This window comes from Aspergillus pseudonomiae, assembly GCF_009193645.1.
Source record: "Aspergillus pseudonomiae strain CBS 119388 unplaced genomic scaffold BDV37scaffold_77, whole genome shotgun sequence".
Classification (NCBI taxonomy): Eukaryota; Fungi; Ascomycota; class Eurotiomycetes; order Eurotiales; family Aspergillaceae; genus Aspergillus; species Aspergillus pseudonomiae.
This window is the reverse complement of record NW_022476069.1, coordinates 51,700-75,099: the sequence shown is the minus strand read 5'-3', so window position 1 is coordinate 75,099 and position 23,400 is coordinate 51,700. Positions and strand designations below refer to the sequence as shown.

The window sequence follows — 23,400 nt, the reverse complement described above, 5'->3', positions numbered from 1 at the left end:
CTAATCATACATACTAAATAGGCCTGCTAAAGCTTCCGAGGCCGTAGCCTTGGCACGTGTCGTGCTCACTTCATCCATTATTATACTTGCTACTTCTACCCTTCCATTCTTCTCCGTGTGGCTGTTCTAAAAGTAGCTTCGTTGTGCATCCAGCTCACCAAAATGACCTTCCCCTTCAAAGTCATCGAACATGTCATCCCAGGCCAACACATCCGCGAATCCCCCCGTAGCGTCAAAGGCCGGCAAGAGACGCCCATAAAACTCGCCATTAAACAATATATCCCCAACGACGCCGCCCCAGTCCCCGACAATGCCATCACCATAATCGGCGTGCCCGGAAACGGGTCTCCCAAGGAAATCTACGAGCCACTCTGGGAAGACCTCTACCACCAGCTGAAGAAGCTCTCCGTGCCGGTGCGCGGCATCTGGGTAGCAGACACATCCAACCAAGGCGCAAGTGCCATCTTGAATGAAGAGATCCAGGGAGACCAAAGTACGTTTTGGATCTGAATACCGGGAAATGAGAATTAACTTCGCTAATCGGATCGGCTTAGCTAACTGGTATGATCATTCGCGCGACCTGTTACATATGGTTAATCACTTCCGCGATGAAATGCCGAGACCGCTCATCGGCGTCGGTCATAGTATGGGATGTGCTCAACTGTATGCCAACCCCCGCCTTCCAACAGTGTACAACAATGCTAACCCACCATGATGGCAGGGTTAATCTTTCAATCATCCACCCGCGTCTCCTGTCAACTCTAGTCCTGATCGAGCCCGTCATCCTGGAAGTAGCCTTCGGCGGCCCCAACCCAGCCATGATGGCCAGTCGCCGGCGAGACCTGTGGGAATCGCCCGAAAAGGCCGTCGCGTCTCTCACCAAGGGCCTTGCCAAATGGGACCCCCGAGCTCGAGACCGCTACCTCCGGCATGCGCTGCGCCCGGTGCCCACGCGGCTCTACAACCCAGCCACGGACCCCAAAGTGCCCCCCACGGCGGTAACACTCACCACAACCAAGCATCAGGAATCGTGGAACTTCTTCACGCCGAACCTGGAGCGGGAAGAGCTGGACCGCCTTCTGCTACCGGACTGGGACGTCGAGAAAGAGCGCCCGTATCTGTTTTCGCGGCCGGAGTGCTGGTCCGCCATGCGCAATCTGGCGTACGTCCGGCCGAGTGTGCTCTGGGTGTTTGGGGGCAGGAGCTTTCTTTCTCTGCCGGATGCGCAGGACTCGAAGATGCGGACTACGGGCACGGGCACGGGCGGCAGTGGTGGGGTGGCGAAGGGGATGGTTGAGAAGGCTGTGCTGCCCAAGGGTGGGCATACTCTTGTGTTTGAGCAGGTGGATTGGTGCGCTTCCACGGTTGCGGATTGGACGCAGCGGTGGTTCCGGGGCTGGTTGGAGGATGAGAAGTTCTGGGAAGAGTATCAGAATCGCGGTTCGGATGCGGAGGGAGTGAGGATGTCTGAGGAGGCGTTTCAAATCGCACAGATGCCTGTTGGGACGAAGAGGGGGGAAAAGCCGAAGGCGAAGCTGTGAAGTTGGCTACTAGATTACTGTTCTTTCGGATTTTGTACATAGGGTAGCTGTCTACCTGGGAAATCGTGCTAGTACTCGTATCATCACACATCGAACAGATTTAGAATTCAAATATACCGGAGTATCCAGTCCTTTTCAACAGGCCTTGGAGCTAGGATACTGACCACTTTACGTCTTAAGTGGAACTCTAGGTAGATGTCCACTATAATCCACATACAAAGTCACTTTGGAAGAACATAGTACATAGAAGGACTGGCAGCTATATCTACAAAGGACAGGGCCACCCTAATAAGATACGCTTTCGCCGCATTTCACCCCGTTTTCTCACTTCCAGAGCTGTTCTCCATATGGGTGATGACAGCGTGCTTAAATGCTTAACCTTATGGGCTTGAGAAATTGAGGCATAGTAAGTCTCTTTTTATTAACTCATGTAATTATCCACCTTTGTGTGTTGCCGACTGTATGGATTATATGAGGAGATGGGGACAATTCATAGAGAGTATAACTCCATCTAGATAGGATGGGTTATCTTCTATATAATCTTCTTACACCTACGGTATACAGATACTCTAATGGACAAGGATAAAGGAGCTTATATAGGTTTAATCTCCAAGAGAAAGTCTTCCATATACTCTAATCATTCTTCTTCGTGTCAGCGTAGTTATAAATTCTCTAATAAGAAGACTTAGGACATTGGAGGCCGAGGCGGATAACAGCGAGGTTTTGACGGCCACATAGGCAAGGTCAGATAAATGGAGGTCACGTAGAAGATATCCCGTTGTATGACATCACGTTTCAAACCAGAATGACAACGTCGATATATAGAGCACGGCGGCCTTGCCACAGCCTTACTGGAGCAATCATACCTTGTGAAGCTAACGTCCTATCCAACCTATTTATAGCAAGTCCCGCCAATCATGCCGAATGAAACGGAAAATACAGAATAAGGCTGAAGGAGCATTGTCCCACAGACGCCATATATTCTGGCGGCTCAATGGTCCACCAGGGCTTAGGCCAACGCCTTACCTTCCGATCACTGAACTAGAACGAGCGGGGATACAGCTGTGGGGCCACCCATTTCGCCCCAACAATACTTAGTCGCAGGAAGAAGACGGATCGCCTAGGCAAAGTAAGGCGTCCAGCTGGTAAGCACTAGCTAGCTGATTAAACCGAGCGCGCCAATGGTGCAACACCAATCCGTTGTGAATTGGTATCCGAAATGCTGCATGGAAAGTGGAGACGATCCAAGGTGATAGGTAGATAGTTTTCTCATATATAGACAGACCATCTCCTCAATCTGGGTCCTCCAACCCCAAGAACCAGATCTGACAGCAGAATCATGGCGGACTCTCAGCTTGCGAACCTGGAGGCCTTCCTCCTGGGTCATCCAAGTATTAAATACACAGCACCCTCGTCACCGGAGTTCTCCACCGTGTGCAAAGTATGGAACCTGGCCCGTCCAGACATCCCGCTTGCTGTCGTCCATCCTCAGGATGCAGAGGATGTGAAGGTTTTAGTACAATTTGCCAAGTCTAACAGACTCAAATTCACCATCCGCGTAGGAGGCCATAACATGGAAGGCCGGGCCCTCGTGGATGGCGCCCTTGTTATCGATCTTCGGGCGCTTACAGGGGTCAAGGTAGCCGAAGATCACCAATCGGCTACAGTGGAGGGAGGAATCCTTCAGGGGGAGCTCGGAACGAAACTGTGGGCTGAAGGACTCGCCACGCCCACGGGGTCAATACCGTGCGTTGGCTATGTCGGGTGGGCGATGTATGGAGGATATGGACCCTTCTCATCCCACTGGGGGCTGGGGGCTGATCAGATCCTTGGTGCAACGATCGTGAATCATAATGGGGAGATTATCAAAGCGGATGAGAAGCTCCTAAGAGGCATTCGTGGGGCGGGAGGCGTGTTTGGTGTCATTGTTGACCTGACTATCAAGGTGTACCCGCTTAAAAGTGTAAGTTGTTAGAGTTATCACTCTTGTGAAACGACAAGAGCTGAACGTCATCTAGCTGCTGGCTGGTGTTATCCTGTTTAATTCCCAGGATATCACCAAGGTCTTTGCCGATTTTAGCACTGGATACCAAAAGCTATTAGAAAATGGCATTCCCGAGCAGCTAACCATCCAACAAGCAGTATTCAACGCGCCTCCTGGACGCGTGTTCGCTGTCATTATCGCGTGGAGTGGCGATGACCTCGAAGAGGGCAAGCACTGGAGTAACCAGATCGCATCCCTGGGACCACTACTCATGAGCACAGTCACAGAGACTACAATCCCTGAGTGGTTCACCGGAAACGCAGCCTTGGTCCCGTCGGGTGTATACGGATCCAGTCGCACAGTCAACCTGCACAAGGTCACGCCCGAAGTTGCTGAGGCAATTGGACGTAACCTAACCACACTGCCATCTGATCCAGGCACCATGATGTCCGTGCATCAGCTGAGGGGTCCCTCTGCGGCACCGAAAGACAGCTCTGTCTTTGCTGCCAGAGAGCCGCACTATATGGTCGAGATCCTTGGGTTTGCAACGGTGGAGAAACGCAAGGAGGAGGCTGAGAAATGGGCATCTGACGTTGCGGAGGCGATCTCGAAGACAGAAGCTGGGAATATTCTTCCCACTGCCTATATCTCTCTCTATTCTGGTAGTGAGCGTGGGGTTGACCCGCTGAGTCAGTTCTATGGCTCTCATGCGGAGGAGATTGTTTCGTTGAAAAAGGAATACGACCCTGAGGATTTGTTTCACTGGGCTGTGCCTCAGTTAAAATAGGCATTCCAGATGAGGAGCTCATCCAGGGCAGTGCGGAATGCATGATGTGTTTTGAGACATGATGGTGGTTGTTTCTTTAGAATAATACACGTATAAAACGTTTGTGGTAGGCTTAACAGTCTGTTGAGGGCAAATACGAAGGGTCCGCTGCCCTAGACAGCACAAGAGGACTCAGCAACCATATTCTTGTTGTGAAGTACCTCCTGTAGGCGCAAAGGATCATGCGTAAGGGCAGTGATAAGAAGCGGGATACCTGATGTAAGCTGTGGCTCCTTGTCGCTACAGTTTTAAGACATCAAAGCGAGCTATCAGTGACGGCAAGCTGTACGTATCACTTTGAATGCACTTGCCCCCTATGTGTTGGGTCTTGGTTCGTTTAAAACTATTGCTAGTTGACGAGTCCTCACTGCAAGCCCTTGGGTGTCTTCACTAAAGCGGCGGTGTCCAGAAGAAAGCCACAGTTGTTCCACTAAAAGGGACAGATGTGTATGTTCATATTCATAGTTCATAGCCCTCATCAACGTTTCTCTACAGAGTGGTATATAAGAAAGATTTATTTTTCGTAGCAGACCATCTTACATTTGGTATTCATCGAGACCCATACCCTTCCCGATTTTCCGTATAAGAGCTCGCTTTAAGAAGGCCTCTCGCGCTAACCCACGTGTGTGCCGGGACCATGTTTCTACCCCGATCACACCTTTGACGTGAGCTGTTTGTAGGGCGTAGATGGCCTGCTGGATGCCGCGTTCCTCTGCCACCAGGTCGTACAGTTGCTTGCCCACGACTGTTGGGGCGACGAGGACCTCATCGATTGGAGGAAGACCGGAGGGTACGGGATCTAAGCTCGACTGTGCGGCGGATGGCGATATGCGACTTTGCGCATCGGCAATGACAGCATCGGCGCGGTGAAGGGACTGTTGCAGGATGGAGGTGTTCGACTGGAGGCTTGAATTGAGGGTATTTAATGAGGAGATCTCGCCTTGCAAGGTGGCAATCGCTGCGTGCAAAGAGTCCGACTGTGACTGTAGAGATCGTGCCGCGGACTCGGTTTGTGACACGTTCGTCTGCAGCGTCGCGGCCAATGCCTTGGACACTGCGTGTAACAATGCATCCTTTTCTGGATTGGGTGGAATTGGCGGCGCAGGTCCGGGGGCGAATGATGGAAGCTCAACCTCAAAAGGTGAAGTAAGAAGATCAGGGGTTTCGGCCTTCGGTTTCACTGCTGGTTGGACTTCCGAAGATGGTCGCTGAAAACTGTGATGAGAGGCCTGCTGAGGCGCTTGCAGTGGTGGCATTTGCTGGTATCCGCCATTTGCTAGGTGATGTGACGGTCGATGGGGAGAAACTTGTTGAGGTAGGCTATGGGAGGGCTGTTGCTGGGGCCCACGGGGGAACTGCTGCGGAATTGCGCCAGGCGGTGCTCGGTTGTCAGGTTGCGAGGGTAGGGGGCCTTGTGTATAGACTGGCATTGGATGTGCCATGGGGTGCTGCTGCTGAGGATAACGATGCGGAGTCGTCGGGCTTTCCATGCCACTTTGGTCTAGTGGATACTGCGATAGGCGATCCGTTGATGTGCTAGTCCTTGCATGGGTTCGAGGCGGCCACCGTGGATCCTGTTCCTTCGGCGGCAGTGGAGGAAGAGGCGACGAAGAGCTGGGTTGTGCTGCAGGAATCGGTTGTTGTTGCTCCGCAGAGACCGCTTGTCCAGGCTTGGGAGGTGGGGGAGGTGGCACCGCCGGCACTGGCGAAGAGACATTCTGATGCAATGGTGAGTGAGACGCGGGTAATCCGAGTTCTGCTGGGAGTGGAGGTAGAGGAGGCGGTGTTTGCGTTGGCCCGGGTTGTTGTGGGCGTGGTGGTACTTGTTGCTGTTTGTATCGGACCGGTGGCTCCTTTGCAAAAACCTCACGGAGTATAGATACAAGGTCTACCAGGGTTGATCTCTAACCGAATCACACCATCAGTAAATTGACCCGCTAGTCTGGCGGAACCAACGAACCTCCCAAGCCTCTGCCCAGTGTGCCAGGTAATGATGATACACTCTTCCCTCTAATGTCACATGTTGGCCAACTCGCACAGCCATATCCTGAGTCGGAGTCACGTAAACAATTGGTGGCTCTCGAGGGTAGGTATTGGGGACCCATAGAGATATAGGAAACTTGTAGACCGTGCCGCGAAACGTAACGGGTACCGTGCCAGTGAGTTGCAGCAGAAGGGCCGAGAAACCATTTTCATATGCTAAGCACGATTAATAACTGAACACCAATGCTAGGTAACCAGGGAGATCACGGACTGTAGACTTCGGTTCGTGGGGACAGGGAGGGATACTGAGCAAGCACGGAGGCCACATCATAGTAGGTGCGATTGGGGTCCTGATACGTCTGTCGGGGATCGTAATGATCCTGCGCTGGTCAGTAACTTGCATTGGAGCATGCGAAGAAAGGGGACTGTGTATACCCGAATCAATACGCTGTATAGCCAGTTGAGCGTCCTCTGCGGCACAGCAGCCATGTCGAAGGAGCTGATAGACGAAGTGCATGGCGTGCTATCAAGTGTGTCATTAAGTGGGAAAGGAATCTCCGCAGGTCGCGTTCCCCGCATGTTCTTGGCACACGGGCAGAATGAACCCCCGTGACATTAAGTTGATTTAATTCGATAAATTATTTAGAGTTAACTATTAGGGCTCCATGTTTACAAATATCAAAGAAACAGCAAGATAACGTATTACAATTCTTCAGCTATGCTAGTATTAAAAGACGGAGCGCTAAAGCGAGAATAGAATTAATACTAAACAAAAAGCCGTGGTTTCCCCTCGATATTACAGAGCAAGTCGTAGTAGCACCTTCATCCGATCGACTCTAAAGCCTGTGGCAACTAATAACCGACACATCGTGTTCCACGGAGATTCCATGCCCCTGTTCAGGATCACGCTGTCTTCTGATCGAGCTCTGATCCGCATAGCAGACTGTCCTTGACTTGTTACTTGGATAAGTCATGGCGACAGCAGTATCCGTGGAAGATGTCTGGTTGCTCCTTGTGCCGTCTGAGTCATGGAGGCGATTCCACAAGGCACCACGAGACGGGGAATCTTCGGTGGAGGACGAACGAGTAAGGGAAACACCAGCCCAGATGGAGGATAGCGGAAGAGAGATGGTGACCAGGGTCAGAATGTTGGAATTAAGCTCGGGGACTGTGACCGCATATTGAAGAATCGAAAGCAGCGCTAAATCAATTAGCTTACACAAGCGGATCGTCGCAATGTAGATGCAAAGGACATACCTGGAATAATCAAGGTTTGGCAACCCATGACAAATATCACCTTCATCGGCCCGAAGTCCCTTACACCGAGTCTCCTTCGCTGACGGATGGCAAATCCGAGCTTAGTAATGAAGATACTGCAGAAGAAACAGATACTAATAGTAATCACGATGTTTGTAGCACTTTCCAGCCAAACAAGTGACAGTGGGTTATCAGCGCCGACAATTGTCTTGCAGTTTTCAACCATGTATCCCAGGCGAAATCCAACAGGAATAAGTTCAACCAAGATTGACACGCAGAGGAGAACGGTTCGATACCGGCGTCGAAGATTGGCACAGACAACTTGGACTTGGAGTACAAGAGATGTCTCAATGCAGATCAAGAGAAGAGTTGTAAGAATGACCCCCAGTATAGAGTTGGCGTACGCAGAAGTGGGTGCCCTAGAATAATCACCGGAGAAGTACTGGTAGGCTTTCACGAAATCGGTTGTGAAGTAGATCATATGGCAGAGGAGCCGGCCCATATTGAGCAGCAAAGCACCGCTGTTGAGGAAAAAAACCGAAGAACCACGCTTGTCGGGTCTAGTCAAAAGTAGAAGGATAATGAAGATAATCACTGAAGCACCGAATTGAGCCCCGTAGTTGATGCATATCTGGATACAGTACTGATAGAAGTCATCCAACATCATCACGGGTACTTGGAACGGGGTCCCATCAGCAGCATGGAAGGTGAGGTTCTGGTAGTATGGATTGAACTTGGAGTCCATGATGATCACTATCGTGAGAGGCTCGCAAGAGACGAAGGATGTATAGATCAGTCGCGACCCGACGAAGACGGTAGGCAAAGAAGGATATCCTACGGGACGTTGTGAAAAGTGTCATATATGAGGAAGTGAGGAACAAGTAGTCGACTCTGCTTGAAACTGTTTTAGAGGAACACGTCCAGCTCCTGGATAGGGACTTGAACATGATGGGAGCGACTGTATTGTTTCTCCACGTTGATAGTATTGGCCGGTAGGACAGACCGGGTGTTGCACTGTACATGCAACACATGAAACAGACAATATCTATACGGCTGAACAGAGACAGGGAGTACAATACTACCTGTTTGGCGTGGTGGAGCTTGTTCTAGACAATGGGTCAGTCATGACGTTGAGGACATATCAGACTAGGCAGTAGCCGAAACCAACATCGGCGCCGTTAAGACAGACAATACTAAGAGGACAATATCAAGACGGGAACTAGCAGTTAAAAGATTGGATTGTGGCCCACAACGCGATTCCGGATCCATGGAAACTTTTAAGTTCCCGAAGATCCTTTTTACTTAACAGCATCCTGGACATTATTCGCCGTCGATCTTTCTGGTAGTGGAATGCGATTGGATTCCTAGCTGTCCAGCTTCAGGGTTGAATGCCATTTTTACAGCTCTTGCAGGGTGTCAGAAACGAAGCGGTGGGTGACTCTGCAGCAGGACTGTCAGCAAATTAAATTATTTGAGAAGGCCAAGGTGGCTTTATTTTCAATGGGCTAGCCCCCTTATCGTCTAATTGCAGGGATTGCATGGCCTGAAAGACAAAAGTGTAGTCATTGTGGTAAGGGGGTAGCAGGCAGGATGCACCACCTGAGGTGTTGAGTAACACTCAAACACTACTATGCTTGCTAAGACTGGTCGACTTTTGTTATTTTTGGAACCAAGCAGTCTCAAGGATTATTCACATGTCTCATGGCCGCAGCTCCGTGGCTGAGGACCTTGAAGAGATACCACGCAAGGGTCTGGCTGTAGCATGATGCATTGTTGTAAACTGAGCTGAGAGTAATGAAATCTGGAAGATGCGAAAAATACGATGTTCGCCTTGGCAAACATCAAGGCGGGGATGGCACGTGAACAGTTTTGGTAGCATTCAAGGTATGCCAGGTTAGGGAACTCGGACTAAGTATGACAGGGGCGCATTGATACTGATAGGCAGCGCCCGCGTTCGAAGGGCCGTGGTAGTAGATAGCAAATCGATGTGATTTCCTAGCTTTGTGAGATGAAAAGAGCAAGGGGTTTCAAAGGGTGCATTAAAAATATATGTCTGAAGACCAGTTCTATTTGTTTAAGCTACATTCAAATTGACATGTCGTTTCAGGGTTCTTTCATCTCAGCTTTCATGGCCCAATTTAGCCAACGACTCCGTGAGGAATTCGTTAGCATTCATTAGGTCCGTACTGCCATAGACAACTCTCCGCCTGGGAGTGCCTTGAGACGCCGTTCCCCGGCCGGCCCCTGCACCGTCCCCGCTGGGCTGTCCGCTTGTCTGACGGACCCAGTCCTGCAGATTTCCGTATTCATCCATGCTACCTCCTCCGACCGTGAAAACGATGGCTTCGTTGAAGGCCTGGCGGCGCTGGCCAAAGCTGGCACCGGTTCCTGGGCCGGGTGCGCCAGAAGTGGCGGGCGACTGGGCATTACGGGAAGCGGAAGCGGGGGGCATGGCGCCACGGGCATTAGCGCTGCGAGGGTCGAAATAGAGGTAGCTTTCAGTTTTGGCAATGGCGGAGCTGGAGGCAGACGCTGGGTCCATGAGTGACTCGGTGATCTTGGTCAAGGTCAAGTCTTTGTTCGCAGGGAGGAAATTTTTGACACCGGAAATCAGGGAGTCGAAGTTGGCACCAAGCGCACCGGATGTGATGCGGTCTGTCAGGCGATTGGAGAGTGACGAGAAGCCACGGAACAGATCGGAGGATTGTTGCTGTGGTGCAGCTGTGGTCATCATGGTCATGCGAGTGACTTCACGAACTTGTTTGACGTAGGCGATGGGACTGACGTCCTGGACGCCTACACGGGCGAGGGCTTCTTCAAACTGACTCATATCCGCACGGTTTAATTCGGTCTCGGTGCTTAAAAACCAGATCAGGAAGAGCCGAAGCTTATCCGTCGGCTCGCTCCCCTTTGCCGGGTCATTGATGAGTTCCAGGATCTGCGTCTTAGATTGCTTTGTGATGTTTTCTTCAAGCTCGAAGAAGTTGTCGAGCTGGCGGTCTTTGATGCCTTGAAGCAGTGCAGTTGCAATGTTCATATGCATGTCCAGAACGGATTTGCGTTCCCGCAACTCCGGAAGTAGAGTAATGGCGGCTTTCAGGTGCTGTGCAGAGGTGCTGGTGTCATTTTGGAGATCCTCAATGGATGACGCGCCGGTCTTTTTTGTGATCTCGTTCGCGTCCTCCTTGTACTTCGTTAGCTCCGCGTCGATGTCCTCGGCCACCTGGGGAAACGGAGCTCCGGCATTACGCTTCCAAAAGAAGTCGTTGCTGTTCAGGTCATACGCTTTCTTGGTTACCTTGCCCGGGTTTGTCTCGTCGGCCGTCTCGATTGTAATCCGGTTGAGGCGCATCTGGAGCACATCTTGCACCAACGACTGGTATGTCCATGAGTGAGAAAGCATGGGTACCAAGTCCACATTACGGTCGACAATGACCAGCACAGGTCTGGACGAGGGTACTCCCGGAGCAGATTTCTTGTTGGTTGAGAAAAGATTATCCTTCGAATTGAGAATGTGATCGCGGAGTTTACGGTCGAGTTTTGTGGCGATGAGCTCTGCCGCTCCACCTTTAGGGCATCGGATGATGGGGATCGCCCCTGTTTGTATCATGATCAGTTACAAATAAACAAACACATGGCCTGGCCGCACATACCCATGGTGACGCTAACACTGAAAAGGCCGCTGACAATCTTATCGATGATGGCGTCTAAGTCCTCATCGCTTGTCTGCGCACTATTGATCTTCCAGTAGGCATCATGTCCTAAGCCCAAGCTGAAAAGGTCCGGTTCGGCGACGATGAAGTTGAGATATTGGTCATAGACTTGCGCGATATGCTCCGATGTCCCTGTTGTCGCTATCTGAGAGGCGAAATCTTCGAGCAGTGGCCGAGGCACAGACGATAGGAAGTTCACGTAGGCTGGTGTATAGAGTCCGCGAGCCAAGTCGTTGGTAATCATTTGCAAGTTGGCCGGAGTAGGTTCGACGAGATAGACTACGGGGACGTCGGGGATAGGGTATCGATTGGCATTAAGGTTTCTTCAAGCAAGTCGTTAGTCGCACATGAATGACCGACATGGCAGAAGCGCGTACAGATGAATAGTAACACCCCAAGTCCGAAGGTCATTGACTCGGAGTACGCTACTAATAACGTCCCGTCCCATATTATCAAACACCAGAACTTTCCAGATTGGGTCGCCGTCCTCGTTCAAAATGGGGGTCGAGATGAGGCCTTGCGTGGAGGTATCATGATGGCTGTCCTCGATCTGCGGGTCGTGGTTTAGGTTGAGGATTTTCTGAATGGAAACTGTACAGTTGCCAATATCAATATACGCTCACCACATAGAGATGTGTACATGAAGAAACGAAGTACCTACCGACCTGACGGTCGCGAAGAGACATTGAGTGCGACGCCATAGTAAAGTATAGTCTGCACCCAGGATGATATTCACGGCAATTACTTGACTTAAACGAGATTCATGACAGATAAGGATCCTGATAACATCCAAGCAGGCAGAACAATATCAACAGATCAGCCCAAACCCGAGCTGTTGAGGAACAATTCAGTTATTACCCACTCGCAACCAACGACCCAGTACTCCCTCTCTCTCTCCACTTGGCATCCTCTGAGAGAAGCTCCCGATTGATGGAAGCTGACGTAATCTCACTAGTCCTAATGAAGTTAAATTAGTCCTTTCAAGGTGAAAAGGTCCCCCCTTTCATAAAGGAGATGTATACAAACATCTCAAACTCCGCCCTCCAGCCTTAGCCTCCCGGATCACGTGTGCAAACGCTAGACTGAATGGGTGTAGCGTGGCTGGCCAAGGCTCCAAAGGCAAACTCGCCCAACCCAGCTCAGCTTTTCCAAGTCTCACCACCATCACCCATCCCCCCCTTCCCTTCCAACCTTTTCGTAAAGCGAATGACTATGCTGCTTAATTACAGTCCAGTGTACTTCTTTGTATGAGAACCTTTTCTTTTCATCTTTTAAGACATATTTAAGAGAAGAAAAGGTCTACAAAAACAGGTTGTACAGGCTGGATTGTCTGCGAAAACAGCGCAGGAAAAGAGTGACAAGGCGGCAAGGAAATTGAAAAGCAAAGATAAAGAAGGAATCTGGAAAAAGGAAAGGGGTTCAAAAGGAAAGACAAAAACAAATTTTATCTTACGTCTACTATACGGAGTACTTGGCCGGTGTATTCGAAGGGTTGACCTACTTGGTGCATCAAGAGCGGTTCATTTTTTCCTAAAAAAAGAAGGGTGCAAGATTGGGCGCGCAACACAACGTGAACGCGACTTGCACGGGATACCGTCACTAAGAAATCACCCAGACAAGCAGGCAAAATAACTGTTCTTTTTTTTCTTCTTTTTTCCTCTTGGCACAGTCAGAAAAAAAAAAAGGGAAAGGCACAGAAACAAGGACAAGGGCCTTAGAACTTGTCAAGTTTCTTTAACATTTGGGAAGCGGAGGCCAGTTTGCCACGGTCCGGATCATACATCCATTTATTACACTTCACACTGCTTGAATTGCTGCACTGCGAGAAATTCGGCTTTGCCATTTCTTACCGCTTCCCCCACTCAGCGAATCAGCATCTTCCGGCGCTGACAAACTCGGATTGGACCAGTGATTCGCCCGGCTTGCATTCATTGTTCCAACGTTTATCACGAGACTCTGTCCAATAGAACGGCTTAGACTGGGGACTCCACCAGCAGGCTTCCCGCCAACTGCGATCCAGGAAGACCGGCGTCCCAGACCTTTCCAAATTAGGACTGTCACGCACGTGGATGCATGTGACTTATACCTACCATTTTGGGTTGCTCTCCCTTTAGTACTTGGACCAAATAACTTTTCGACAACATCCCAAGAATCAATATCGGATAGCGCAGGACTGAATGAACGGCAGCATGGAGCAGTCGCCGCCGCAAAATTTGATGCGCGGTCTGCCTCATGCGCCAGTAGACCCGGGCTCATTGCCGCCGGAATACTGGGAGTCACTGTATGCGAATCCGGAACCCCCACATCAACATGCGCATCCTCCACAACAACAGCTACAGCAATCGCAACAACCACAGCAGCCACAGCCATTGGGGATCGGCTGGGATCATCCAGTATTCGGTCAAACACCTCAGCAACGCAGTTCTTTGCCACTTCAACAGGAACATGGCCATGGCCTGTATCCCTCATCCACTCCTCAATCTTGGCGACCCAACCCTCTACATCCTCAGCAGATCATGCCGTCGAACCCACAAGGATTCGCAATGCCTGTACAATATCGTCAATTGCCCCAGTATTCACAGGGACAGGTGCCTTTTGAGTCGCAGCCGCTCAATGCGTCAGATAACCCGTCTTATCAACCGTATACGTTTCCTCGAAACTACTACTCCGCTCAACACATCTCGGTGCCCGACACCTTCTCACAAACGCCAACACCCCAAGCTTCTCAGCCTCAGCCGACTCAATCAGCTCCTTATCAGTCCAATACGTCTCAAACTCCCATCGTTCCATACACCCTACCCGCAGGGTTCTCAGAGGAGACCTCGGTAAGACTCTTCGAAACAAGGTCCTTCATATGAATAGGCTAGCTAATTGGTAGCAGCATGGTCAGATGCAGTATACAAACGAGTTTTCTGATTCGGCGCCAACTGTACATGAGCATCAAACTATCAACCCTCAGTTTCTCAACACCGCTCAACAAGCCAACAACCAGCATGCCCCCCTTAATAATTTCATCTACGTTAATCCCCCAGGTTTCGAACGTCAGGATAACCAGAGGTGAGCCCCAATTCCGAAAAGGCTAGTTTGACTGTGCCCTAGAGGCATTTACTTACTGTTTCTTTTAGGGCATTCGACTACTTCCGGAACGACCTACAAATGCCGTCAATCCTGAACCGACCTACTGCTAATAACCCGAATCTCCCAACTTCACAGACTCCAGGCGTTGAGGTAGTCATACCTATAAACCGTACGTTCCTTACATTATCGCTTCTTAACTTTGTACTTACCCCGTCAGGCCAACAACCGATCCTACCAAACCCTTCGACGAAATCAGGAAAGAAACAGACCACGTCGAAAAAAGTAACCAAAAAGTCTGCGGCTAAGGCGTCGACAAAGAAGCCCGATGGGAAGCTTGCTTCTTCTGGATCCGAGACCGATACCTCTGACTCGGAACTAGAGATTGAACTGCCAGAAGAGCCATTTCCCATTGACCCTGTTCGTCCCAGTGACCCAGAAGCTGCCGCGCAGTATGATGCCCTTCGAGCCGTGTGGTCGCCGCGTAATAGGCGGCCCCATGCTGACAAAGTCAAAGGCGCACTGGTTGCGTTTAAAGACGTTGTCAAAGCCGTAAGGGATACGTGGAAAGAGAAGTCACAAGCGATGAAAATGGCGGAAAACAAGGGCGAAAACGATAAAGCAGCCCAGATCAAGAAGGATGTTGTCCTCCAGCGGCGCCTGATGGACGTGGTTGTTAGCACCACTCTGGATCAGGGCCACCCCACGATCGTCGAAAAGTATGTCCTTTCTCTTTCATTATTCCTTTCTCTTAACAACTTGGCATATCGTTGTCATGGCCATAGAAGTCAGAAACGAATTGAGAGCCTCTCCCGCGTAATTTCCCTAGTGTGGACTTCGGCATATCTTCTTAAAAAGAATGCTTATAAGTAAGGGTGGAAACTACCTTGCACCCGAGGACAGTACATACCTAGTTACGTGTCCTTAAAGAACAAAGGAACTAAAGGGAGAAGGTTCTTTTTAAAGAATAGCTCCCTTTCGGCGATCCCAGTATGGCCGCATAATCACCTATCTTGAAGAGTCACTAGACTAGGACTCTAGTGATAGAGATTGGCCTGCTACACTAGCCGTCATTCTAAACCACCGTGTCTTATTTTTTGCTGCTTATACAAGTTTTATGCCATGTATGATTGCTGTTGGCTAACCCAAATCTTCAGGCTAGGAGAGCATCCCATGGCGGTGGCTGCCATGTATTCGTTCCTTCTCGATCGGCATCAGGCCTCTGACATCGATGGGGCATTCACCCTAAACCTGCTCAAGGTAAGCTCGCCCACATATATTGAACGTGCAAGAGACTGAGCCTTTTCATCAGCTACTTGCTCGATTTGTTACCATGGATGAAGATGTGCTCCAAAAAACGAATGTTGCTAAACTACTGCCTCGGTTCGTGAAAAAGGGCGGACAAGTAGCTAAAAGCCTTGCTCAGAAGATCTTGGACAATGCTGCCACTTCCACTAAGAGAAAGCAAGAGGCTAATAAAGCAGCGCCGAAAGAGGCATCTCCCGCCATGAACACTGTCTCCAATGTTGCATTGGCTGACGGTCCGCGTGCGGAGCTGGCTGGATCCAAAAGGCCTCGAGATGCTGAGGCCAATGGCCAACCAGCCACGAAGCGGATGGTTGTTACGTCGAATCTAAAGAGTACCCAGAAGCCAACCAACGGCCCTGTGACTGGCCCCGCCAAGCGCCTCCAGGAAACAGCCCAAGAGGCCAAACCAGCAGTGGCAGCTACTTCACGTCCAAAGGCTAATATTATTGCTCCCAAACCGACTAACCTATTTGGAAGTCTGTCGTCGGCTTCGAAGAGGCCAGGAACCTCAAACGCAGAGAGAGCGGCCGCGGCCGCGGCCGCAGCAAAGTCCAGGTAAGCAGATTTGTGTAATTACTCGAGCTTCACTATTCGATACTAACTGTGAGCAGCACACCGACTGAAAAGAAAGAGTCTCAACCCGCACCTCCCAGGCCGACCTTCTCTTTCGGCGACATCATGGCCGATCTCAATAAGCAAAAAGAAGCACCTCCGTCTGAGCCAGCCGAGAACAAGCTTCCAGAGACGGAAGAAGAACGAAAGAAGCGACTCCGCAAAGAAGCGAGGCGAAGGCTCCGAGTCACGTGGAAGCCGGATGACTCTCTTACTGAAGTTCGTTTGTTCACGCATGATCCTGACGAGGAGCTGGGACCAGGGGATCATGCGCAGCACGAGGCTGGTGATGTCAAGGGTGAAGGCAGTGTGCTTAAACTTCACAGAGACCTGGACGAGTTCGACGAGGAAGAGGATGGTGGCGTCCGCGAAGAAAGCTTGCGTGATTATTGTGAGCCATCGGGTAAGTCATGGTTTAGACTTCCATCAGAAATACCATACTAACCTAGGTAGAAATTGATTTTGCGGACATCACTCCTGAGGATCGTTCCAGGAACAACATCAAACGCGCCGGCACCCAGCAGCCGATCAGTGCTGAGAAGGAAGCACAGGAGCACCGCGAAGCGACGACGCTTATGGTTTTCTATACCTCCGCTGCAGATGTGCCACCTTCGCCAAAGGAACCTCCCCCGCCCAGTGAAGACGAGTCAACAGCAGAAGCAGTTTCTCTTGGAGAGCTTCCAGATCACGTCAAGGTAAGCATTATCATTGTTTCCCCTTTCATTTGGTGAATCCGACCTAACTGTAGTATGACAGGTTCGACAGGAGCGGTATTTTTCCGCTATTAATCCTCAACCAACTCCAGCTCAACCTCAGCCGAGTGCACAATCCAGCCAGTTTGATATTTCAAACTTGCTCAAAATCATACAAAATGCGCCTCAGCAGCAGCAGTCAACCCCCCCTCCTCCCCCACCTCCGCCTGTGACTCAAGCACCGATGTCGGATCTGGAACGAACCATCAGTATGTTCCGTCAGCAACAGGCGCCACAACCTTCAGCCCAACAACTGCAGGTGCCTCAGTTCCCTGCCGCTACTCAGGCTCCTGCAACACAGGGCCTCGACTTCCAGAAAATCCTGGCTGTCCTCAATGCTCAGAAGCAGATGCAGCAGCCACCACCACCACCTGTCATGCCCCCTGTTCAGCCGTCGCAGCCGGCTATTGCGCCAAATCTAGCTGCGTTCATATCACAGTTTACTGGGGGCAACCAACAATCTGGACCGAACCCATCTCAAATGCCTGGTCAATTCGACGACCCAGAGCGCAAGCGTATGCGTGAGGGTCCGGGCTTCGATGGTTCTGAGGATGACAGATATGGTTATTTCAAACGGAACAAACCGAACGGACCCAATAAGAGTCATGTAAGTCGCCGGATGCCTGCATATTCTATAATGGAATCGGTTACTAACTATACATGATAGCCCAAGGTTGGATTGGTTCCTTGTCGTTACTGGCCCGAAGGGAAATGCAGAAAAGGCAACGACTGCACCTTCCGTCACGATCCACTTAACTAATACTATTCTCCTGCCTCAAACTCTTGATACCCCTATCCTTTCTTTTTCTTGTCGGCATTCCCTACAATAACGGATGTCCATATTGTCATGCTTTCTGTCTCTATATTATTCTTTCCGAATTGTTGCAGATGTATGTTGACACATAAATGTGCATAACGGGCGAGTTCACGGCGTTCTGCTTTGCTGGTGATAGTTTTTTTTTCCCTCGGCATTGGTCACCTCAGCGTTGTCTGTTGAAGCATTCTACCATGATAACGGAGTTCTGTCATTTCCGGTAGGGTTATGCAATTCTGCAAGGACAGAATTTGGCAAGGTTGGTATTGTGTCTTCGGCGTGAGATTCATATTCTCTTCATGGAACGGACGACCCATCATGCATGTACATTAGAGTGATGTCCTGGTGGACAGTGTTCTGATTTGCGACACGATTTGACCTCATCCAGCAGCTCTTTTACCAATTGAATTGTGCACTGTATACTTATTATTCTCGAAGAATCGTAAAACCTGCCCATCACCGGCTTAGGTAATAAATATCTCCCGAGCCTACGTTAATTTAACGAAAAACATTTATCACAATTTACTTATATTCAATCTGGATCCAAGACTTCACCTCTCCGTTAGTGTTCTGTTGAAAAGCATCCAAAAGAATACAGCAATCATGTCAACACCAGCCCACTGCAACCATCTGATCATCGTCTGCTGCCACGCTATATACCTCGGTGGGCCAACACACGGCACCTCAGAGGACGAATGGTAAGTCTTTCCTCTACAGCTCCTGTTCCATACTACAAGGGCCATTCAGCTATACTGTCGTGCTCGTACCTATACTTCCGACTTCATACATATCAGCAAGTACGAGCGCGCAATATATAGCCACACCTAACGGGCAACAAAACCACAATAGGCTCATAGAACCCTTCCAGAAGGGAGAAACATCCACCTTTACAGCTCATGTAAAAGCTGGTCTGGAAGCCTTGGCAAATGATCCGGCTGCGTTGCTTGTTTTTTCGGGGTATATACCGTCCCTCCTTGAACTGCCCGGATTTTATATATATCGCGTAGAACCCCACTAACAATTGCTCAAACTTACTACTACATCAGAGGCGCAACAAAGAGGAATCGTACTAGTTTAACAGAAGGGGAGTCGTACCTGGTACGTAATTCCCCCCCCTCAATAAAAGAGAGAGAGAAATAAAAAAGAACGCAAAAAATAATACTCTCAACCCCAGACCCTCGCCCATGAGAACAACTATTTCAACTACACCGTCCCTTCCGCCCAAATCATCGCCGAAACCCACGCTACGGATTCCTACCAGAACGTACTATTCTCTCTACTCCGGTTTAGGCTCTATACGGGCGCCTACCCATCGCGGGTGACAGTGGTGACGCATGAGTTCAAGCGGAGACGCTTTATGGAGTATCATTTTCCCGCTATAGGATTGGCTCCGCTTCAGAGGGGGCTTGGAAAGGAAGGTAGAGCTGCTGTTGTTGGGATTAATCCGCCTGAGGAGGTGACTTCTGAGGCATCTTTGATCGAGGGGGAGGAGAAAAGGGGGATTGGGTTGTGGATGAGGGATCGGTATGGGGTTTTAGGGGAGTTGAAGGAGAAGAGGGTTAAGAGGGGGTGGGTGGAAGGTATGGAGGAAGGGCTTTTTGTCAATGTGGGGTTGGGGAAGGCGGTTGAGCAGTTGGTGAGATGGGATGGAGGGAAGTGTGGGAATGAGTGGTTTTCGAGGATGGGGGAGTTGCCTTGGTTTTAGTACTGGCGGGATATTATGACATTGGGGTAATGATAAGAAGTTACTACTCGGTAGTTGAGATAAGCTGAATTCTATAGAAGTTTTGAAACCATGCTAGTGATGCATATTCATTAATCGTTACTGATATGCGGCCGATCCTAAAACACGAAACACGAGCACCGAAATATGCAGAATTGAGCCTGTCGTCCTCTGTCCTGAACGCCTTCCAAAAACACCGCAACTAATGGTAGGTTCGCCTAGTCAGCAAGACGATAACTAACCAGTGTCTCTACACGGTGGTTGTTCGTGCTGAAACTCCTGAGCTGGACCTTCTCTGCGTTCTTGATCTCCTTGGCGTCGCTGTCACCCCATTCGACCGGCACCTCGGAATCGGCGTCGGCATACACGAGGACGTTAAATGTGCAGTCTCCGTCGAGAACAGGAAGGAAGGTAACCGAAGCAGTAATTTGACGGAAGATCGCCTGGATTTCTTCTTGGATTTCTTTCTCTGTTTTCTCAACCGGGGTTTGAGGGTCGGCGTTGCTACAAGGGATTAGCTGAAGTATGTATGTTATGGATAAAGGCGGCCTACTCTGGACCGGTGTTTTCCTTGTCACCGGAAGCCTGCGACTTCGTACTCTTGCTTTGTTTCCCGAATATTTGGACCTACAATTATCTGTTAGTCTTTGAAATCCGTACCACATGTGCTAGTCCTTACGTCGAATTGCCATCTCTCCACGTGTTCTCCAGTTTCCTTGTCTGTGATGACTACAACAAGTTTGGAGATCTTGCCTCCCATCATCCACTTGTTCAACTGCGACATGATCTTCTTGATATAGGCCTTGACCTGGTCATCGGAAGTAACTGGGTCCGTCAGCGGATGCACAGAATAAGTAACGGCGGGTCAACTAACTAAGCATGTTGAGGCCATATTTCTTGACACTAGAAGAGTTAGACGCAAAATACCCTAACCACAAAATTTCGAAAAACTCACGTCGTGAAATCTTCAGGGGGATAGACGCCTCGCTGGAAACTGGAGGTCAGGGTCAGTGGAAATGGCCCTATATAGGTCGCCGAAAATGCGGGCTCACAGGATGGAATTGATAGAGTATTCAAACTAGAAACATTAATATTTTGGCGATGGCAAGAAGTGTGTGGGATCCTTACGAATTCTGCGACAAGCTTGGACGACCCTATATAGGGATGAGCTCCTGATCTTTCCGATAAACTGCTCGTGTTTGATTCTCACCTTTCAGGGACAATTTGTGAACCTTAGACTTGTCCTTCGTGGGTGGCATGTTGAATTAATTTGACGGTAATGGATAAATCCGTGAGTTGATTCTGTCGACGTTCCTGATGAGAGAGTTGGTGGGAAAAGACAGGAAGCGTTTGTTTACTCCGATAGTCGCCGCAGCAATTAAATTTAATTCGATACATCGCAATCGACCGCCTGCCAATCGTTTTCTCCGCAGAGCCGCACTTTTTTTGCCCGCAAAACCAGAACTTTCAATTGATTCCCACGGTCAGAGTGCGAAACATTTAATTCGACAAGAGACAATTCCCATGCCATTGCAGACCTCCCGATGCGAGGATGCCTGCAGTTAGCCAGATGGCTGAGCGCAGGGCCGAAATGCCCGGCGGCAAGCCTTCCCAAGGCGCCATCCGGCCTCTATAATACCATCCGTTCTTTCACTAGTTCCGCCCATCTGGCATCGCGAGCCAGAGCAGCAGCGAGCAAACCCGCCTCCGATCTTGAAGCCAGAATCGCGCAGATTCCCATCGACCGCTACCGTAACTTCTGTATCGTCGCTCACGTTGACCATGGGAAGAGTACCCTCTCCGACCGACTGCTCGAACTCACGGGCACTATCCAGCCAGGATCGAATAAACAGGTGTTGGACAAACTCGATGTCGAACGGGAACGAGGTATCACTGTGAAGGCACAAACATGTACCATGATATATAACCATAACGGGGAGGATTATCTGTTGCACCTTGTCGATACACCGGGACATGTGGACTTTCGTGCCGAGGTTTCGCGCAGTTATGCCAGTTGCGGCGGAGCATTGCTTCTGGTGGATGCCAGCCAGGGTATCCAGGCACAGACCGTCGCAAACTTCTATCTCGCATTCGCGCAGGGCTTAGAGTTGATTCCTGTCATCAACAAAGTGGACTTGCCATCGGCCGAACCGGAGAAGGCACTCCAACAGATGAAAACGTCGTTTGAACTGGACACGGAAAATGCGGTGATGGTTTCTGCTAAAACCGGCCTGAATGTTGAGCAATTACTTCCTACTGTGGTTGAGAAGATCCCCGCGTATGTATACCATTCATAACCACTACCGTAACTCATTATTGACTGTACAACAGGCCTGTTGGTGATTGTCAGAAGCCCCTACGGATGTTACTTGTCGATTCCTGGTACGATTCCTACAAAGGTGTTATCTGTCTGGTACGAATCTTCGACGGTGAAGTTCGGGCAGGCGACCAACTCATTTCGTTCGCAACCGGCATCAAGTACTATGTCGGTGAAGTCGGCATCATGTACCCCCTCGAGACCTCACAGACCGTCCTGCGAGCCGGTCAAGTCGGCTATATCTACTTCAACCCCGGTATGAAACGGAGCAAGGAAGCTAAGATCGGGGATACTTACACCAAGGTCGGCTCCGAGAAAGCTGTGGAGCCCCTTCCGGGGTTCGAAGAACCCAAGTCGATGGTTTTCGTAGCCGCCTATCCCGTGGATGCGGATCATTTCGAGCACCTCGAGGATAGCATCAACCAGCTTATGCTCAATGACAGAAGCATCACTGTGCAGAAGGAATCTTCTGAAGCTTTAGGTGCAGGGTTTAGACTGGGATTCCTTGGGACACTCCACTGTTCTGTTTTCGAGGATCGTTTGCGCCAGGAGCACGGTGCCAGCATCATCATCACGCCTCCTTCAGTGCCGGTAAAGGTGATATGGAAGGATGGCCGCGAAGAGATTGTGACCAGTCCCGCTCGCTTCCCCGAGGAGGATGATCTGCGATCTAAGGTCGCAGAGATCCATGAGCCTTACGTGCTTGCTACCCTAACCTTCCCCGATGAGTACCTCGGCAAGGTGATCGAATTGTGCGAAGCGAACCGAGGCGAGCAGAAAACCCTTGAGTATTTTACATCAACTCAGGTCATCCTCAAGTATGAACTGCCTCTGGCACAATTGGTCGACGATTTCTTCGGAAAGCTCAAAGGATCCACCAAAGGTTACGCTACTCTGGACTACGAGGAATCTGCGTGGCAGCCGAGCAACATCGTGAAACTACAGCTGCTGGTTAATAAAGCCCCTGTGGATGCTGTTGCGCGAGTTGTTCACTATAGCCAAATAGAACGACTGGGAAGGAAATGGGTGACAAAGTTCAAGCAGCACGTCGATCGACAGCTCTTCGAGGTCGTCATCCAAGCTGCCGTCGGACGCAAAGTCATTGCAAGAGAAACCGTCAAGCCGTACCGGAAAGATGTCCTGGCCAAGCTTCATGCCAGTGATGTCAGCCGACGGAGGAAGCTCCTGGAAAAACAGAAAGAAGGCCGGAAGAGGCTCAGGGCTGTCGGAAACGTGGTGATTGAACAAAAGGCGTTCCAAAACTTCTTATCGAAATAGACTGTTTCGAGAAAGACTGTAAATTACGATTTATTGTATTATACCTGTTAGAACTTATTTTATCTCTGCCTTGGATAGCAGACCCCGGCATTCAATATGATTACCCGTTTTGGAGTTTTTGAGCATTGAATGTTTAGGTAAGCGGTGTATATCAAGAGTTATTGAATGTGATTGGACGGCGCAGCGGAGGGGCCGCGGGAGCTTTCAATTTGGCCGC

General features: G+C 50.1%; 9 protein-coding genes across 9 annotated transcripts; 5 read left to right on the top strand and 4 right to left on the bottom strand.

The window, feature by feature from the left end:
• Positions 1-88: 88 nt before the first annotated feature.
• BDV37DRAFT_257392 (putative toxin biosynthesis protein) lies at positions 89-1,766 on the top strand. Its single transcript, XM_032082938.1, has 3 exons — positions 89-493; positions 555-663; positions 722-1,766. The coding sequence occupies exons 1-3, from the start codon at positions 163-165 to the stop codon at positions 1,539-1,541; spliced, it is 1,260 nt and encodes a 419-aa protein (XP_031937846.1). The 5' UTR covers positions 89-162; the 3' UTR covers positions 1,542-1,766.
• A 994-nt stretch (positions 1,767-2,760) lies between these two features.
• BDV37DRAFT_201194 (FAD-binding oxidoreductase) lies at positions 2,761-4,603 on the top strand. Its single transcript, XM_032079851.1, has 2 exons — positions 2,761-3,504; positions 3,560-4,603. The coding sequence occupies exons 1-2, from the start codon at positions 2,881-2,883 to the stop codon at positions 4,310-4,312; spliced, it is 1,377 nt and encodes a 458-aa protein (XP_031937845.1). The 5' UTR covers positions 2,761-2,880; the 3' UTR covers positions 4,313-4,603.
• BDV37DRAFT_257390 (putative endosomal sorting complex protein TSG101) lies at positions 4,583-6,852 on the bottom strand. The gene is made up of 4 exons (XM_032082937.1): positions 6,770-6,852; positions 6,606-6,714; positions 6,312-6,550; positions 4,583-6,255 (listed from the first exon to the last, which is right to left on the bottom strand). The coding sequence occupies exons 1-4, from the start codon at positions 6,821-6,823 to the stop codon at positions 4,888-4,890; spliced, it is 1,770 nt and encodes a 589-aa protein (XP_031937844.1). The 5' UTR covers positions 6,824-6,852; the 3' UTR covers positions 4,583-4,887.
• Positions 6,853-7,021: 169 nt separating this feature from the next.
• Positions 7,022-8,724, bottom strand: preB (alpha-factor pheromone receptor STE2). Its single transcript, XM_032079850.1, has 2 exons — positions 7,592-8,724; positions 7,022-7,535 (listed from the first exon to the last, which is right to left on the bottom strand). Exons 1-2 carry the CDS (start codon positions 8,334-8,336, stop codon positions 7,171-7,173), a joined length of 1,110 nt encoding a protein of 369 aa, XP_031937843.1. The 5' UTR covers positions 8,337-8,724; the 3' UTR covers positions 7,022-7,170.
• Positions 8,725-9,710: 986 nt separating this feature from the next.
• Positions 9,711-12,005, bottom strand: sly1 (syntaxin-binding protein; the record flags this gene model as incomplete). Its single annotated transcript, XM_032087938.1, has 4 exons — positions 9,711-11,188; positions 11,245-11,627; positions 11,682-11,895; positions 11,966-12,005. The coding sequence occupies 4 exons, from the start codon at positions 12,003-12,005 to the stop codon at positions 9,711-9,713; spliced, it is 2,115 nt and encodes a 704-aa protein (XP_031937842.1).
• A 1,476-nt stretch (positions 12,006-13,481) lies between these two features.
• BDV37DRAFT_286528 (uncharacterized protein) lies at positions 13,482-17,811 on the top strand (the record flags this gene model as incomplete). Its single annotated transcript, XM_032087937.1, has 10 exons — positions 13,482-14,129; positions 14,186-14,361; positions 14,430-14,551; positions 14,600-15,098; positions 15,537-15,639; positions 15,692-16,242; positions 16,299-16,702; positions 16,753-16,994; positions 17,056-17,658; positions 17,719-17,811. 10 exons carry the CDS (start codon positions 13,482-13,484, stop codon positions 17,809-17,811), a joined length of 3,441 nt encoding a protein of 1,146 aa, XP_031937841.1.
• A 621-nt stretch (positions 17,812-18,432) lies between these two features.
• On the top strand, positions 18,433-19,570 carry BDV37DRAFT_296813 (DUF218 domain protein; the record flags this gene model as incomplete). The annotated part of the gene is made up of 4 exons (XM_032090197.1): positions 18,433-18,563; positions 18,715-18,822; positions 18,912-18,963; positions 19,040-19,570. Exons 1-4 carry the CDS (start codon positions 18,469-18,471, stop codon positions 19,568-19,570), a joined length of 786 nt encoding a protein of 261 aa, XP_031937840.1. The 5' UTR covers positions 18,433-18,468.
• A 44-nt stretch (positions 19,571-19,614) lies between these two features.
• On the bottom strand, positions 19,615-21,040 carry BDV37DRAFT_257373 (spindle checkpoint protein MAD2). Its single transcript, XM_032082936.1, has 8 exons — positions 20,799-21,040; positions 20,717-20,742; positions 20,641-20,666; positions 20,544-20,582; positions 20,463-20,491; positions 20,268-20,413; positions 20,142-20,215; positions 19,615-20,092 (listed from the first exon to the last, which is right to left on the bottom strand). Exons 1-8 carry the CDS (start codon positions 20,845-20,847, stop codon positions 19,807-19,809), a joined length of 675 nt encoding a protein of 224 aa, XP_031937839.1. The 5' UTR covers positions 20,848-21,040; the 3' UTR covers positions 19,615-19,806.
• A 1-nt stretch (position 21,041) lies between these two features.
• Positions 21,042-23,300, top strand: BDV37DRAFT_201069 (GTPase GUF1). Its single transcript, XM_032079849.1, has 2 exons — positions 21,042-21,866; positions 21,920-23,300. The coding sequence occupies exons 1-2, from the start codon at positions 21,133-21,135 to the stop codon at positions 23,181-23,183; spliced, it is 1,998 nt and encodes a 665-aa protein (XP_031937838.1). The 5' UTR covers positions 21,042-21,132; the 3' UTR covers positions 23,184-23,300.
• Positions 23,301-23,400: the final 100 nt, after the last annotated feature.